At 34.6% G+C, this 19,192-nt stretch overlaps 1 protein-coding gene and 1 long non-coding RNA gene across 17 annotated transcripts in view; one reads left to right on the plus strand and one right to left on the minus strand.

Annotated features, from left to right (window-relative positions):
* Positions 1–202: 202 nt before the first annotated feature.
* LOC145720924 (uncharacterized) overlaps positions 203–19,192 on the plus strand; it is a 157,405-nt gene continuing 138,415 nt past the window's right edge. For 11 of the 16 annotated variants that reach the window (XR_014144249.1, XR_014144250.1, XR_014144251.1 and 8 more), the window contains exon 1: positions 3,968–4,336. This is a non-coding gene — a long non-coding RNA (uncharacterized LOC145720924). Of the gene's footprint in view, positions 396–3,967; positions 4,337–5,120; positions 6,131–19,192 lie in introns of those variants that run through there. The other 5 variants (XR_014144259.1, XR_014144258.1, XR_014144260.1 and 2 more) reach the window with 3 other exon arrangements.
* The window catches only part of IL7 (interleukin 7), a 47,510-nt gene continuing 29,333 nt past the window's right edge, over positions 1,016–19,192 (minus strand). Inside the window, exons 3-5 of the mRNA XM_006727295.3 lie at positions 5,046–5,126; positions 3,843–3,974; positions 1,016–1,669 (exon numbers count right to left, since the gene is read on the minus strand). Of these exons, the coding sequence (XP_006727358.1) occupies positions 1,550–1,669; positions 3,843–3,974; positions 5,046–5,126 (333 nt within the window). The 3' untranslated portion in view covers positions 1,016–1,549. The remainder of the gene's footprint in view (positions 1,670–3,842; positions 3,975–5,045; positions 5,127–19,192) is intronic.

A 19,192-nucleotide genomic window follows, 5' to 3' on the forward strand; every position in this document is an offset into this window, starting at 1 on the left:
TGGAAAAGTCCCTCTAAAGAAAGAGCGTGGTGAAGAATCGTTTGCTCCTAAAAGTATTCGTCAGCTCCCTTTTCTGGAGTCAATAATGAAAACCAAACAGAAAACATACTTGATTCAAAGCCCTGTGAGTGGAGCAATCCGTGAACTCTGTACAACTTTCTGTATAGTTCTACACAGGAATCTGCACTAGTGAGGGTGAAGGGCATAAGGGTTAGGGAGAGTGAGACATAAACATGGACTGAGAGGAAGGTCTTCCCCACCACACAGTGCATCACCCGAAGCTCAAATCAAGCCGGTCAGGTGCTGATGAAGGTGTACAAGAGCAGGAAGGATGTGAGTTGAATGACTGCGGGAGGACTCTGACTCTCGACTAGGGTTTTCATTTCCCTTTGTAAGTAAGTGAAGACTGTTGACAGACCTTTCTAAACTGGATCTGGTATATACAAAAGTCTCTTTTAAAAGGTTAAAATTTAACATAGAAAGTAATGTTCCTGTTCTTATATAGTTTTGGTCTCATTTACATTCTGAGTATTAATAAGGTTTTAAAAGTCACATATTCGATGACAGTGAGAGATCAAATAGTAGTGCAGTATTAAAAATCTTGTCTTAAAAATTCTTAAAAATTCATGAAGTGAATCTGACAGTGTTACTACATAGGTCATTTATTATCAAAAGAGAAATGTTATCCAAAGTCAGCAATTTGTTTGTAATACGGTATGAAAATATTTTTATATAATACAGATACAGTGTCAAAATTAAATACACATTCCATTAATTAAAAGGACAACATATATTATTCTGTTAAAAATATACTTCCCAAATTGCAAACTCATTTCGACAAATTTTATTACACATAAATGACAAAAGTAACTCAGTATTATGGTTTAGCATCCTTAGAACAGGTGACTTGCTATTTTGTGAAATCATTCTTTATGGTCATCTTAAAACATTTGCTATACCATTAATGAAGGCACTGTCTTATGCATTCAAGTTTAACTACGTGTCTTAATCTCTCTTAAGGATCTTGGACTCCTTCATACCACTGTTTCTTTAAGGTATCTAACTCTTACTCTCATTGGCATTATCCACATCTGTTAACTCTGAAACATTTCCAGCACAGAAGACAATTTCCACTCTCATCGTAGTATGCTGGTGCATACAATTATTTTGATAATAAAGCAATGTTAATTTTTAATTCCTGCTTATATACTTCACAGATTTTATATGTCTTCTGAAATTTTAAAACAGGTTTAAAAAGTATTATTGCAACTAATACCTTACTTGGATTGTCTTACAAAAATCACAGAATTAATACTGATTGATATAGGTCCAAAAACATACGAAGGTTTGTCGATTGCAGCCTTTGGTTTCCACTGTTTATATCCATCTTCTAGTAGCAATTGAGAAATTGCTCTAATCCGCTTTTACCAGGATGCATTCTATAACTTCTAGGGTATTCTACCCCCCGCCCCAAGAATTGTACGAGAAGATAGATTCTTGAAGGATACAACTGAAGTTCATATGTCTTTATATTGCCACTCCATATTTTTCAATGTTCTTTGGAGCCCCTCAAAATTTTATTCCAACAAGTTTTTATCTTTTGTAGTAGTATCCCTAGGGAACACAAGCTCTTTTGTTTTCTCTGTTCCTTTACAGATTTATTGTCTTCCTAGAAAAATATATAAAAAAAAGTTTTAAATTTCTATTTAAAAAATACACATTTTAAAATGTTCAATCTTTAATTTCCATCATGTTAGGTTATGCTGAAGGTTTACTAACTGACCAGGATGGCTATTTTCTTCATATACTTGTTTTCTAGTTTATGTTCTATAAAAGTAGTTCACTCATGTCTTTTGCTTATTACCTATTGATGTTCTAACTTTGTTGCTTTATAAAAAAATTGGTGCTCTGATATTTTCCCTAGCTTCTTTTATTTTAAAGTAATGGCTTTAAGGGGCACCTGGGGGGCTCAGTCGGTTAAGTGTCTGACTCTCCATTTTGGCTCAGGTCATGATCTCAGGGACGTGGGATGCAGACCCACATGGGGCTCAGGCACTGGATGTGGATCCTGCTTAAGATTCTCTCCCCCACCTCTCGCCCCTGCATGCTTTCTCTCTCAAATAAATAAATCAATAAAACTCCAAAAAAATAAAAAATAAAGGAGTGGCTTTAAAAAATGTAGCTTAAAGGGATCCAATTTCTAAGGGGTACCTCTCGTCTCCTTTTATTAACATTATAATGAATATTTTCAAACCGAACCATTAAAAAGGAAAAGGGAAACGTAGAAAAGGAAAAAATTCAAAGGGAAACATAAAGGAATTAAGTTGAATAAAAAGCTGATGAAGAAAGAAAATTATACAATCACTCTCACCAAGTTTTTAGTGGGTTGGACTTCACCCAGGGAAGGTAGTTTTATCCCTTCCTTAAAAACAAAGTCACATTTATAATATTGAATATTATTGCTCCTTTCATTAATGGCTCCTTTATTGCTCCTTTCATTAATGGCATTGCTAAATTTTATATTGCTGTCAAATTCATCTAATCTTTATTAGATTGCTCCTTTCGTTAATGGCATTGCTCCTTTATTGCTCCTTTCATTAATGGCATTGCTAAATTTTATATTGCTGTCAAATTCATCTAATCTCTTTGAGAATCTACTTTATTTTTTGATAGTATGAAAAAAGAATAATTTCATTTAGAAATAGAGTATCAGGGAAAAGGAAAAAGCAAGACAGGTTAGTTTTCTTTTCCTTTTTCTTTTTAACAATTTAGGATGTTTATTTTTAAATTTTTTATTTCAAAGTTTTTATTTAAATTCAAGTTAGTTAACATATATGGTAAAATTGGTTTCAGGTGTAGAATTTAGTGATTCTTCCCTTACAGATTTATAGAAAAGAGAACAGTAGAAATTTCATATAGAGGACTGACATAAGTAAGGGGGCAAAACTGGAAATAAACTTGGCAAATCCAGGACACCAAGAGGAGACTGGCTTGCATCAAATAGATAATGTGATGATAAATGAAGTGGTTCACATTCTATCATCTTCATCATTGTCAACAGGACTCAAGGATAATCTTAAATCTTACCTCCTGTGGGCAACTACTGGTATTAAAAAAAATAAAAACACACAAGACCCTTTTTCTGTCATGAAAATGTTAAAAATTTCTTTTTAAAAAATCATAAGAAACCTTTTGGCTTTGTGAGGCAGCTGGTAAAATTTCTGAAGTGGGGGTTGTGGTAATAATAATATATCACTTATTGAAACCTTTCTAGTACTAAGCACTTTACATGAATTATGCTATTTAATTAACCCTGTCACCATCCTATAAAGTAGATACTATATTTTTCTCCATACTGTGGCTTAGTATCAAGATTGTGTCTTCCAAATTTTGTTTTGTTATATTTCATAACCACTAGCAGACAAGTAGGAAAAATTAGCCCTATACTTAACAAAATTATTGAAGCAAAAAAAATAATTGGAGATATATATATGTTTTAACATGTAAAGTTTTAACATGTAAAGATATCTGTTAAATACATTTGATTATCTGTCTTATTGTCTATGAGTTCTTATAAATGTGTACATATGGGTTAAAATTATTAATGAGATTTAGAGGTAAAAATTTACCATTCCCACCCAAGTTATCACATTAAGCTCCTTCAAAGTTATCATAGCAATGAGGTATGCACTCACTTATTTTTATTCTGCTTCCATAATCTATTTCAACTTTAGGTAATAATAAGCAGTTAGAATTCTATGATAATAGATAATGATCATTAGAGAATTATAGTATCCTATCACAGGACTAGTTGATATTTTTGTTCAAAGTAAACAACTTACCTTGGGGGTACAGTTCAACAATTGTAATGTGCCCTGTGAAACTCTTGATAAGTGGAGATTAAAATCCTCACTGTTATTCATTTTAACAAACTGCTTCAACTTGCGAGCAGCACGATATAAAAACATACCTTCCTATTACAGGAAAAAAAAAATCAGAAGCGTTGTGGTTCAAATAAAATATTAAAAAATGACAAGCTTTCCTAAAGAGCCAAAAGCCAGAGCTGTATTGCCAAATAATGCCCCACCTCCACCCCAGATTTCCATTCCAGTTAATCACATGACTGACAAGTAACTAGACTAAAACTGTTTAGCTCCTGAGTGACAGTCTGAAGGGCCTAGAATTTGGCTTAATGGTTATTTGACTTTTTGAAGTCTCTTTTCTTTATAATATAAATTTATGATCTTATCACTTATGGATGAACATTTAACAAGATTATTCCATTTTAAATGAGACAACCAAAGGAGAGGGCTTCTGGAGGCAACAATAATGAAAGGTATGTAATTTCTCTTCTTATTTTTGTACCTTTTGAGCTATGGATGAATAGCTGACAATGATAAAAAAGGGTCCATATTCACCTCAAACAAGTCTTTCAAATATTTAAAGTAAGAAATTAAAATAAAAAGAATTTATGAATATACAATGTGATACTATGAGGTTAACTCAGCTACTATGAGTTTTAAAAAGACTACTGAATATCATACTAGTTTCTCTAGAAGGAAATGACACAAACTTTTGTTGTAAGGTTGGTAAATTTTAATATTCCACTGACCAGAGGTAGTAGTTGTTTGAAAATAAGCAAATATTGAAAGAAAAAATTTCAAAGTCCTAGAAGTAAATTATGCTGATGACTGATGTTTGTGTGTGTGTGTGCAAGCAATCACTCTAACAAGCATTTTCCTGCATAAGAATGTCACAAATAAGGGATATGTGTGTCTTTGAATTCAGCAGTTTTAGTATTTTCAAAGTGAAAACTGAAATGCTAAAATAGAAAAAAATATTTACAAAATAAGCATAGGGCTTTTTGTAAAATAAAAGTATAAAAGAAGACAATAGTATAATTTAATAGGTCAGTGGGAATTGTCTGGTTAGAACGAAAAGAATATGTTATTAATATAATGAATATAATTATCTAACACATACAAATAATATAAGCTTCTATAAAATCAAGCTTAAATGACATATAAATTCCAAATAATTATTACCTTATTATCATCACATGCATGTTTTTTTAAAACTTGAGGTTCATTATTCGGGCAATTGGTACGATTTTTTATCATAGTGTCCTGTAAAAAGTAATTATATAATAGTATGGTTAAATTGGGGACTTTTCTAATATATAACAATTTTAAAAACAACAATGTTATAATACTTGGTCTTAATATGTGCATTTTAAGGAAAATAACTTTAGCATGGCTCAGCTGACTAGGCATAAAGAATAGTTTTCTATAGTTAAAGAATAAACAAGTATATACACAAACCCTCACATATTTAGAGCTTCTCCCAGACTCCATAATTTAATCCCATAAATCACTGAGAGGATCTGGTTCATTTGGGGAAATAGAAGTACCTATTTTAGAAGTTATACTATGTAGACAAAGTACAATAAATTCTGAAATCATGAAGTTGAGATGCATTTAAGAGGTTTTCCAGTCCAGTTTCCTGCCACTACAAAAGAGCAACAAAAAGAATTTACATAAGAATAAGAGAAAACCTCTTGACAGAGTGAAGTTGAAATTTATTATACAGCATTTTTTTTTGAGGATTTTATTTATTTTATTTGAAAGAGAGAGAGAGATAGTGAGAGCAGGAACACAATCAGGGGCAGCGGGAGAGGGAGAAGCAGGCTTCCCGCCGAGCAGGGAGCCCGATGCGGGGCTCGATCCCAGGACCCTGGGACCATGACTTGAGCCGAAGGCGGACGCTTAACCGACTGAGCCACCCAGTTTCCCCTAGTCTACAGCATTTGTAACAATCCAATTTGTCTGGGATGTTTGAGATAGAACTTTGCTAAGAAACAATGGGATCAAGTGTGTGTGTATTGTTACATAGGAGTAGGAAAGCAGACAATACTTGTTCATTTTTTATTTCTAAGGAATGTAGTAGAAGGTGGGGATTACCCGAATCTGGAATCTAGTTGAGGTATTAGGAAGAATTTCCTAAGGATTCAGATTCTGTTCTACACAGGACTGGACTAGTTCTGTCAAGCAAATTAACAATGCCATGCTATCAGAGCTTCCAGAAGGATTTCAAGCAATCTTAGCCTGTATGTTGTCACCAAACAAACAGGGTAAGTGGAAGAATGGCTTTAGTCACGGGCTTCTAGTCTTCATCTGTCTCTCAGAAAAGTGTGCATTACTCTGGTCACCTGTGAAAAGTGTAAATGGTCTCTGGGTTTATCCTGACTTTAATTGTATTTACTATCTGCTTTACTGTAGGAATTAGTGTTTGAACATTCATTTAATCACCCAACGCTTACTATCAGTCAATGTGCAAGATCCCTGCCAAGCCCGAGGAGAAAAACAGACTAAGAAAGCACAGTCCCAGTTTCTTGTTGCCATTTGATATAAAGGGCAGATACTACATCATCCCTTGGACACTTTTATATCACTTATCTTTGTTAAGTGTATGCTTTTGTAAACAAAATATTTGTTAGTGCCAGTCTCCTCAGTCATACTGCAAATATCTTAAGTGCAAATGGATATATTTTCTATAACTAACCTCATGTTGCCATTATACACATTCCTGAAGAGGTAGTAAAGAATTAACATTTACCTATTAAATCAACTTCCTATGGGTTTCCATTTAACTCAAAAAAAAAAAAACCCACAATAAATCATACATACATTTCTCTTTGATAAAACATAGAGCATTTCATTTTTGCCATGCCATTATTAAAAAAAAAACCTATAAGAGAGACTCTTAACTATAGAGAACAAATTGAGGGTTGATGGAGGGAGGTGGGCAGGGGATAGGATAAATGGGTGATGGGCATTAAGGAGTGCACTTTTTTTTTTTTTAAGATTTTTTATTTATTTGAGAGAGAGAGCATGAGAGGGAAGAGGTTCAGAGGGAGAAGCAGACTCCCCGCTGAGCAGGGAGCCTGATGCGGGACTCCATCTCAGGATTCTGGGGATCATGATCTGAGCTGTAGGCAGTCGCTTAACCAACTGAGCCACCCAGGCGCCCCAAGGAGGGCACTTGTGATGAGCACTGGGTGTTATATATAAGTGATGAATCACTAAATTCTACACCTGAAACTAATATTACACTTTATGCTAGCTGGAATTTAAATAAAAATTTGAAACATTAGGATAAAAAGAAGATAGACAAATGTGCATGTTTTCCAATTTACCAAAAATATTATGCAAAAATACAGCATAGAATTAGTACTTATTTCTTGGATCATTTTAACAAATTGCATGGCACATGAATATGTAAAAAGCCACTTGGTTAAGCCATTGCTCCAATGAATTTTTAAAAAACTCATTTATATGTAGGTATATGTTCTTATATGTATGTATAACATACAGAAAAGTAATGTTATACCAGTTGATTTGTTTGCCAAATGTTTGCTACAGTATATAAAGATGTTACTATACACTAAAAGATTGACTCCTATAGAGGTAACAATTACTGACTTCAGTGCCTTTATGTATACATTAACAGGTATATATGAGTGCATATTACAGTTGGTTTCTGAAATTGTTTTTATTCAAGCCTGATAAGAAGGATGGCTCAGACTAAGGTTAATAGAATCAGGGAGTTGGAAAGAACCTTAGATATCCATCTCTTGAGTTACTTTACTTGATTTACTTTACCAATAATAATTTCTTATAAGCATCATGACATGTTTGAAGATTTCCTCATATTTAATATGGATATGGAAAATTAAAAGAGAAAAGCCAGGATCACAATGACTGTGAATTGCAATATTTTCCAGTATAAAACATGATGTTATATAAATTGTTCTAAAAATATATAATGTCTTTTCAATCCATAGATTTACATGTCTTTCATTTCAGCATAGTTTTCTTCTTTGAATTACTTCCCTTGCACTTGTAACAGTATCTTCTTCAGAAACACTAATTGTGTATACAGTGGATTTTCTATTTCACCTTTTCTTTTATATATTTGTCTTTGATTTTCTTAATTTCATTTTTTGTGGTTTTCTCCACCATGTCTTCCATATGCCTGTTCTAACGGGGCACTTGTTTCTGGTTTCCATTTTATTCTCCACTTTTTTCCTAAACCTAAAGAGCTCACCTTCATTTTCTCTGTTATCTCTTCTCCTCATACTGTATTATTTTTTAGATTTTTTTTTTACTTTGGTTTCTTAGAGAGTGTTAAGAAGAAAAATCTGACATTTTCTACTGCTTTCATAGGTAATCTTTGATCTGAATTCTTCATTTTCCTTATCTACATTTTCATTTGCTTATTTACATGTTCATTTGCTCATTTATTTTGGTAGTATCAATGCATAGTCTTTTTTATTTTCTGCAGATATATATATGTATATATATATTTAAATTCAATTAGTTAACATATAGTGTATTATTAGTTTCAGAGGTAGAGGTCAGTGATTGATCAGCCTTATATAATACCCAGTGCTCATTATGTCATGTGCCCTCCTTAACGTCCATCACCCTGCTACCCCATCCCCTCACCCCCCTCCCCTCCAGCAACCCTCAGTTTGTTTCCTATGCTTAAGAGTCTCTTTTGGTTTGTCTTCCTCTCTGGTTACATCTTGTTTTATTTTGCCCTCCCTTCCTCTATGCTTCTGTTTTGTTTCTTAAATTCCACATATGAGTGAAATCCTATGATAATTTACTTTCTCTGATTGACTTATTTCACTTAGCATTATACCCTCTAGTTCCATCCACATTGTTGCAAATGGCAAGATTTCATTTTTTTGGGTGGCTGAGTAATATTCCATTGAATACATACATATATATATACAACATCTTCTTTATCCATTCATCTGTCGATGGACATCTGGGCTCTTTCCATAGTTTGGCTATTGTGGACATTGCTGCTATAAACACTGGGGTGCAGGTGTTATTTTCTGGTTAACTTTGAAGGGATGCAAAACTAAATTGGATTATTTTTCAGCTAGTATTCAACTCTTCCCTCTACCCCATCAGAGGATGTATCAGTTTTCTAGGGCTGCTGTGGCAAATTACCAAAAACAACAGAAGTTTCTTTTGTCACAGTTCTGGATGTCAGAAGTCCAAAAGGAAGGTATCCATTTGTTTGCCTCTTCTTTTTTCTGTTGGCCACCAGCAGTTTTTGGTGTTCCTTGGCTTGTGGCCACATGGTTCCAGTCTCTGCCTGCAACTTTATCACCTGCTTCTCTATGTGTGTGTCAAGTCTCCCCCTGCCTTTCTCTCTTTTTTTTCTTTCAAGTTTTTTATTTAAATTCTAGTTAGTTAACATACAGTGTAATATTAGTTCTGGTATAGAATTTCGTGATTCAACACTTACATGCAAGACTTGGTGCTTATCACAAGTTCCTTCCTTAATCCCTATCACTTATTTAACCCATACCCCCACCCCGCTCACCTCCCCTCTGGTAACCATCAGTTTGTTCTCTATACTTAAGTGTCTGTTTCCTGGTTTGCCTCTCTTTTTTTCCCCCTATGTTCATTTGTTTTGTTTTTTAAATTCCACATATGAGTGAAATCATACAGTATTTGTCTTTCTCTGACTTATTTTACTTAGCATGATACTCCCTAGCTCCATCCATGTCACTGCAAATGGCAAGATTCCATTCTTTTTTCATGGCTGAGTAATATTCCTGTGTGTGTGTGTGTGTGTGTGTGTGTGTGTGTGTAACATCTGGGTGCATGTATCCTTTCCAATCTGTATTTTTGTATCCTTTGTGTAAATACCTAGTAGTGCAATTGCTGGATCATGGGGCAGTTCTATTTTTTTAAAGATTTTTAAAATTTATTCATTTGAGAAAGAGAGACACACAGAGCACAAGCAGAGGGAGAGGCAGAGGGAGAAGCAGACTCCTCGCTGAGCTGGGAGCCCAGATGTGGGGCTTGATCCCAGGACCTGGAGATCACGACCCAAGCCGAAGGCAGACGCTTAACCATCTGAGCCACCCAGGCGCCCCAGGGCAGTTCTATTTTTAACTTTTTTGAGGAACCTCCGTACTGTTTTCCAGAATGGCTACACTAGTTTGCATTCCCACCCCTACCTTTCTCTTATAAAGACACTTGTGATGGCCATTTAGGGCCCAAATAGATAATCCAGGATAATCTTATTATGTCAAAATTCTTAATCACATCTGCAAAGACTCCTCTTCCCTATAAATTTCTAAAGATTTGAACCTGATATCTTCAAGTGGCCATGGCCTCCTATAGAGAAGTATTTCTCTGACCATTGATGTTGAGTTTGACCAAAAGCCTGTGCTTTGGATAGTGGACATTTGCAGACTGGACAAGAGCAGAGGTTTGAAATGTATTTGCCCAACTGGGTTTGGCTACTTGTACTCATGTCTTTCAACATGAGGAGAATAAGTCTCTGGTAGCAGCTTGTTCATTATCTATTACTACATAATAAATTATCACAAAACTTAGTAGCTTAAAACAACAAACATTTATTACTATATAGTTTCTGTGGGCCAGAAATTTAGGAGGAGCTTAACTAGGTACTTCTGACTCTGTCTTCCATGGGGCTACAGTTAAGATGTTGGCCATGCCTGTAATCACCTAAGGCTTGACTAGGACTAGAGGATCCACTTTCAAAAGGCAAAATTGTTACCAATGGCAAGATTTCATTCTTTTTTATTATATATTATATATTTTCCATTATATATTTATGTGTGTGTGTGCGTGTATATACATATATATACTCCCCACATCTTCTTCATCCATTTATCAGTCAATAGACATTGGGTTCTTTCCATAATTTGGCTATCTTTGATAATGCTGCTATAAACATTGGGGTGCATGTATCCCTTTGAATTAGTATTTTTGTATTCTTTGGGTAAATACATAGTAGTGCAATTACTGGATCATAGGGTAGTTCTATTTTTAACTTTCTGAGAAACCTCCATACTCTTTCAGAGTGGCTGCACCAGTTAGCATTCAAGAATGCAAGAGAGTTCCCCTCTCTCTGAATCTTTGCCGATACTTGTTGTTTCTTGTGTTGTTGATTTTAGCCATTCTGACAGGTGTGAGGTGATAGCTCATGTTGTATCTCATATTGTAGTTTTGATTTGTATGTCCCTGATCAAATGGTGTTGGGAAAACTGGACAGCAACATGCAAAAGAATGAAACTGGACCACTTTCTTAAAAAATACACAAAAATAAATTCAAAAGGGCTGAAAGACCTAAATGTGAGACAGGAATCCATCAAAATCCTAGAGGAGAACACAGGCAGTAACCTCTTTGACATCGGCCGTAGCAACTTCTTACTAGATATGTCTCTGGAGGCAAGGGAAACAAAAACAAGAATAAACTCTTGGGACTTCATCAAAATAAAAAGCTCCTGCGCAGTGAAAGAAACAATCAACAAAACTAAAAGGCAACTTATGGAATGGGAGAAGATATCTGCAAATGACTTATCTGATAAAGGCATAATACCAAAATGTATAGAGAACTTACAAACTCAACAAAAACGAACACCCAAAAAAGGAATAATCCAATTAAATAGGCTGATGACATGAACAGACATTCTTTCAAAGAAGACATACAAATGGCAAATGGTCAACAAACTCAAAATGATACTCAACATCAGTGGTAATGACTTTTTAAATAAAATTCCAAAGGAATGATTCATGAAAGAAATAATTAATAATCTGGATTTCATTAAAATAAAAACTTCAAAACACAGGCATATACATATATATTTCCCCTGATTATAGTAATTATAGTAGCACTACCCATATTTATATATGTATATAATGTAATATATAATATATAATATAGCAGCACTGTGTGCAGTATAATTACATATTTATTATATTATATTGACATACACATACACCTATCTCTTTGAAAACAAAGTTTGCAAAATAAACTTTTTTAGAGACTTGTTTACTAAGGTTGTTCACATAGATAGGCAGGGAATCAAAAGAAGATTAATATGCTATCATCTAATGACTGCGTCTATGATTAGCCTTGCAGCCATAGTAACTAATTAAGAATCTAAGTGTTTTTAAATGATGCCGTTCCACCCAGAGGTGCTTTTTACCTAGATAAGATGAATACCAATGTAGGAGTATAGCATTCTTTTTCCACCCAAGGTCACATAAAGTGGCTCAGCATACATTCAAATGGCAGATTCCTGCCTTACCCATATCGACCCCCCAGACATTTTTTTTGGTTGAGATATAATTGGCATGTAACATTAGTTTCAGGCATACAACAATGATTCAATATTTGTGTATATTTCAAAATGATCACCACAGTAAGTCCAGATAACATCCATCACTATACAGTTACAATTTTTTTCTTGTGATGAGAAGTTATAAGATCTACTCTATTAGCAACTTTCAAATATACAATATGGCACTCTTAACTATAGTCACCATGCTTTACATGATAGTCCCAGGACTTACTAATTTTATAATGGGAATTTTGTACCTTTTGACTACCTTCACCCATATTCCCGCCGCCCCCACCCCCGACTCTGAGAAACAAACTGAGGGTTCTAGAGGGGAGGAGGGTAGGGGGATGGGTTAGCCCGGTGATGGGTATTAAGGAGGGCATGTTCTGCATGGAGCACTGGGTGTTATATGCAAACAATGAATCATGGAACACTACATCAAAAACTAATTATGTCATGCATGTTGATTAACATAACATAATAAAATAAAATTTAAAAAGCAGACAACATATATAATTATATGTAACACATACATATCACAACAAATTTTGGTGAATCATAGGATATCACGTTATAGGCCTGCATTGAGGGCATCTTAAAAAACATCTTAGGAAATGCATTGTCATATTTATAGTAGAGATGTTAATTAAGAAGTTATCCATTGGACTCTGAGAAACAAATTGAGGGTTCTAGAAGGAGGAGGCTGGGGGGATGGGTTAGCCTGGTGATGGGTATTAAAGAGGGCACGTACTGCATGGAGCACTGAGTGTTATACGCAAACAATGAATCATGGAACACTTCATCAAAAACTAATGATGTAATGTATGGTGACTAACATAACATAATAAAATAAAATTAAAAAAAAGAAAGTTTATGGAAAAAGGAGAAAAAGAGGGAAATAAAGAATGGTATCTTAGTAATAATGATGATATAATTGACTTTTTAAACTTAATAAATATTTTCTGAACAACTTCAAGATTAAGGTGTGGTTCTCAGCACTGAAGATTCACAGATGAAAAAGTACTCCTATGGTACTTTCAATCACAGTGTTGAATGTGTGCTTCTGTAAAACACACAAAGCTTAACTACATATCTCTCTATTCTCAGAAAGATCCTTTGAGTTCACTGCTATCATTACTCCTTTATTACACCGGGACATAATATACAATTTCTTTCAAAGGAAAAAACTGAGGCATAAAGAGACAGAGTAATTTGTCCAAAGGCACAGTTAGTGGATGCTAGAATCAAAAATTATGCTTAGGCTATCTAACTCCAGAGCCCTTTTCATAACTGTAATGCCGTAACTGCTTTCTTTGGGAACAGTTACATGACATATTTGTTATATGATAGGAATTTCTCAGTGGAGACGCCAATGTTTCAAGAAAAAGAATAGATAACTAATTAAATCAAATTGAGTCTAAGAGGAGGCCATGTGGAATAAAATCTCAAGTGCATTTTTAAAGTTGTTACTTTAAGGATACAGGAGGCTATGTCTTTCTCCAAGACAGAAGGGAATGAGAAGATTGACATACTTCTAAGAATTTTTGCTTTAATATTGCCATATATTGTATGTAAAGATTGTGACTAGTCTCTTTGCTCTTTACAATAATTTTTATTAAAATAAAATATTCCTGGGCACCTGGGTGGCTCAGTTGGTTAAGCGACTGCCTTCGGCTCAGGTCATGATCCTGGAGTCCAGGGATCGAGTCCCGCATCGGGCTCCCTGCTCGGCAGGGAGTCTGCTTCTCCCTCTGACCCTCCCCCTCTCATGTGCTCTCTCTCTCTCAAATAAATAAATAAAATCTTAAAAAATAAAATTAAATTAAATTAAAATAAAATAAAATATTCCTGGGGCACCTGGGTGGCTTAGTCGTTAAGCGTCTGCCTTCGGCTCAGGTCATGATCCCAGGATCCTGGGATCCAGCCCCGCATCGGGCTCCCTGCTCCGTGGGAAGCCTGCTTCTCCCTCTCCCACTCCCCCTGCTTGTGTTCCCTCTCTCGCTGTGTCTCTCTCTGTTAAATAAATAAATAAAATCTTTCAAAAAAATAAAATATTCTTTGTAGACATACAGATGGCCAACAGACACATGAAAAGAAGCTCAACATCACTCATCATCAGGGAAATACAGATCAAAACTACAATGAGATATCACCTCACACCAGTCAGAATGGCTAAAATTAAAAACAGGAAACGACAGATGTTGGCGAGGATGCGGAGAAAGGGGAACCCTCCTACACTGTTGGTGGGAATGCAAGCTGGTGCAGCCACTCTGGAAAATAGTATGGAGGTTCCTCAAAAAGTTAAAAATAGAAGTACCCTACGATCCAGCAATTGTACTACTAGATATTTACCCAAAGGATACAAAAATACTGATTCAAAGGGATATATTCACCCTGCTGTTTATAGCAGTGTTATCAATAATAACCAAATTATGGAAAGAGCCTAAATGTCCATTGACTGATGAATGGATTAAAAAAATGTGGTTTATATGTATAACACACACACACACACAAACACACATCCACACACAGAAATATTACTCAGCCATGAAAAGAATGAAATCTTGCCCTTTACAACAATGTGGATAGAACTAGAGAGTATTTATTATGCTAAGCGAAATAAGTCAGAGAAAGACAAATACTATATGATTTCATTCATATGTGGAATTTAAGAAACAAAACAAACAAACATGGGGAAAAAAGAGAGAGGCAACCCAGGAAACAGACTCTTACTTATAGAGAACAAACTGGGGGTTACTGGAGGTGGGCAATGGGATGGGTTCAACAGGTGGTGGGCATTAAGGAGGGCACTTGTGATTAGCACCAGGTGTTGTATGTAAGTGATGAATCACTAAATTCTACAACAGAAACTAATATTGCACTGGATGTTAACTGGCTGGAATTTAATATTCTTCTTTGTTTACTTTGATAATATTTTTGAAGTTTATTTTATTCATAGGGTGACCACACACCCCAGATATCTGGGACCCATTCTGGATTGTACCAGAATGGCAGCCTATTGGTTAGCTTCCTCTTGCATTCTTAAAAGTGTTCTAGTTTGGGCAATAAATTTTTTGCTCACCCTATTTGTACTATGGTACTTTGATTATTGGTTTGCATGGTATAGAGTTTTCCTAACTTTTTGTTTTTTAATTACTTTGAACATAACTAAAAAATACTTTTAATGTCAAATATATTACCTGCTTGCCATTATTCGATTGATACAGAGATATATGATGAAAACCTTTTTAATTTCTCTCCACTGTCCCCACTAGCATCACCCACCTGAGGTGATAAGTATTAGCAGTTCGATGAAAATATCCTTCTTGCTCAAGAAAACCTATGTATGTATGTAATGTGCATATAAGCCTACAAAATTCACTCATATATCTGCATATATAAGATATATGAAGATATTTTCCTTTACCATTTTTTAAAAAAGCGTTCAGGGTATATATATTATTACTCTTCTTGTTATGTATTATTTTCACTTTATATAGTGACTATCATTCTAGGTCAAATATATCTGAGCAATTTTTTTCATTACTGTATTATATTCCACATCCAGTGTATTCTATGGTTTATTCAAAAGTTTTTTAATGTTGAACAGTCAATATTTGCTCCTACAAACAGTTCTACAATAGGCATCTTTTTGTGTGTATACATATATATTTGTCTGTGCATATTATCCCCTTTGACTTGAATGCTTACATTTCTGTAGAATTGTTTCCCCTCATTGAAATTTGCTTAAGAAAATGGTATATTCATTTTTAAAATTAGTCACACTTTGACCAGCAAATAAGGGAGCCCATTTGGTCACACCCTTGCCAGCAACAGATGTCATCAGCCTAACATTTTTACCAATCTTGATATGTGAAAATCTGTGCCTCATTGCAGCTTAAATTGGCATGTCTATTACTATTAGAAAATGAGCATCATTTCATGTTGACAATTTGCATTTCCTTTTATATGACTAGCCAGTTCTTATCCATTCTTAGGTTGTCTTTTAATAACCAGTTTGTACATTTTATATAAGAAATATTTTAAAGCTTTCCATGTTTTATTTCAGTTGTATCTCTCATATAATGTGTATTTTTTGTACAATTAGTCTTAATTTCAGACCTTAATTCTTTTTTTAACATTTTTATTTTTTTATTATTTTATTATTATTATTTTTTAAAGATTTTATTTATTCATTTGAGACACAGAGATAGAGGGAGAGAGAGAGAGCATGAGCAGTGGGAGAGGCAGAGGGAGAGGAAGAAGCAGACTCCCCGCTGAGTCAGGAGCCCGATGTGGGGCTCGATCCCAGGACCCTGGGACCATGACCTGAGCCGAAGGCAGACGCTTAACCATCTGAGCCACCCAGGCAGCCCGACCTTAATTCTTACTTATTGTTAGATATCCATTATTATTTCTTTATGCTCCTTTTCATTTGTTTTATAACTTTGACATATAAAAGATAATTCTTAAAAAGTGTTTTCCAAAAATCTATTAAAATTATATTCTTTCTCAATATAAATGGTAAATATATCTCATATAAATGTTCATTCTGAAATACGAAGAGGGATTTATTATCTTTTTTACTTTCTTTCAGTCCTCCTGTAACTACATGTTTTGCATATTATTAGTTTTTAGGTAGAACATGTTATTGTTGTGTTTTTATATTTATAATAACTATCTAGACATCACAAAACAGTTCAGTATTTAATAGTAGTCATTTTATAGCGTCATTTCTTCGTTACTGAAATATATTAATACCTTGTTTGGCTGGACTAATCTTGCAGTCAGATTTTTTGTTGTGATTGTTTTAGATAAGAAAGTTGTACCCTTACTGAGCTCTGTGTATTTTTATTTTCCTTGGCACATTGATTAAAATTTGCCTATGTGTAGGATTGTGGACTCATGCTCCTGTTATTATAAATCTTAGTAGAGATTGGTCAACTGGAGGTAAAAATGGGTGAAAAATTGGAGGGTAGCCCAATTTTATTTTCCTTTATTGGAAACCTTTTCTCTTTATTTTTCCAGGATGATGCTTGTTTGCAAAATTTCTCTTTGAAATATACTAGTGTTTGTTTCTTATTATTATTGACATTATCAACAGACTTTATATATATATTTTTAAAATTCAAAAAGAGATCTCTCTTCAATTCTGGAATTTTTGCTTCTATTTTATTTGTTATATTTTTCTTACAATATGTATAGTTACATAAAGTCTTTGCCTTTTCCTTTCTTTTGGGAGATCTTTACATGTGTGTCCATGAAAAGATTACAACGTAAAGTCGCTATTCTTTTTTACACACACATTATTATAATATAAGCCTTTACCTTCCTATCTTAGTGAGATAAACTTTCATTTTCCAATTTATTTCTTTTTTTTTAAGATTTTGTTTATTTGAAAGAAAGACAAAGAGAATGAGAGAGAGAGAGAGAGCACGAGTGGGGTGAGGGGCAGAGGGAGAAGCAGACTCCCTGCTGAGCAGGGAGCCCCAATGAGGGGCTCGATCTCAGGACTCTGGGATCATGATTTGAGCTGAAGGCAGACACTTAACTGACTGAGCCACCCAGGCACCCCTGCCATGTTATTTCTGAAAGTCCTCATGGTATTATCTAATGTTTACTCTGTAATAACTCCTCAGTTCTTCCACTTGATCTCCTCAACTTGCTGTCAAGATCTTCCTCTAGAAATGATGATGTTCATGAATTCACCACTTTTCTTGGGTAGAGCTAGTGAGAACCAGTAATGTTCCCCCCTCTAGCTGTGGAGAGGAATCGCAGCCTTTTGTGTCAAAGCATTTTTCTGGCTGTTGGAACTCCAAACACATTGTGTTTGTGAATACTGTGTTTTCTTTCCTTATCTTATCAATTCCTCTCTCTCTTCATTATTTAGCAGTCACATGATTTCTGGGACTTAATCCGCTCCCACTTCTGGGTTGGACTTTAATTGGTTTAAGACTTAGACACTAAGTCGGTAAGAGTTACCTGATCTTCCTTGTCAAAGTAATTGGCTCAAATAACCAAGATCTAAAGCATTCAGGTCCTTGGTGTTCTACAGTCATAACAACTGTTTCATAGGTAATCCAATAAAAACATAACTAACTGGTTATACACAAGAGAGTGATCATTCTTCTGGATCTGAAAGAAGCAATAAACTCTGGTTGCTACTGGAAAGCCACAGCATGAAGCCAAATGACACATAGAGAAATGCAGAGTGAAAAGAACTGTAAAAAAATGAAGCTGATAGATAAATGGATAAAAAAGATATGGTACACACACACACTGAAATATTACTCAGTCATAAAAAGAATGAAATCCTGCCATTTCCCACAACATGGATTGACCTACAGGGTATTTTGCTAAGTGAAATATACAGAGAAGGACAAATACCACATGATTTCATTTATATATGGAATCTAGAAAACTAAAAAAAATAATGAAACAGAAACAGACTCACATACACAGGAAACACACTGTTGGTTAACAGAGGAGAGATCTAGGGGGGAGCAGATGAAATAGAGGTACAAACTTTCAATTATAAAATAGTCATGGAACTGTAATGTACAACATAGGAAATATAGTTAATAATATTACAATAACTTTGTATGGTAGCAGATGGCAACTAGGCTTACCAGGGGATCATTTCACAATGTATAAAAATATCCAATCACTGTTATGTACACCTGAAACTAACAAGATATTTTATGTCAATTATACTTCGTTTAAAAATAGCCAATAAATACTCTTTAATGTTGACGTTCATTTATGTTCAGTTTTCTACTACTTGTAGGTGAAAGCATACTAACTGACATACCTTCTTCAGCCTGAAGGGTTTCATAACTAATATTCTGGACTCTGGCTGTTCTAAAAACAGCCCCCCCTTCTGACTCTACCAATGAAAATCTATGGCTCGCTTTTGCCCCACTTTCACATGGTCACCATTAGCATTAGAAAAGGTCTCTAGTCCTCTTAACTGAGATTTTTTTTTTTTAAAAGATTGATTTATTTTTTTTT

The sequence above is a fragment of the Leptonychotes weddellii genome, chromosome 4, assembly GCF_054177405.1.
Source record: "Leptonychotes weddellii isolate Sample4059 chromosome 4, ASM5417740v2, whole genome shotgun sequence".
In the NCBI taxonomy this organism is placed as follows: Eukaryota; Metazoa; Chordata; class Mammalia; order Carnivora; family Phocidae; genus Leptonychotes; species Leptonychotes weddellii.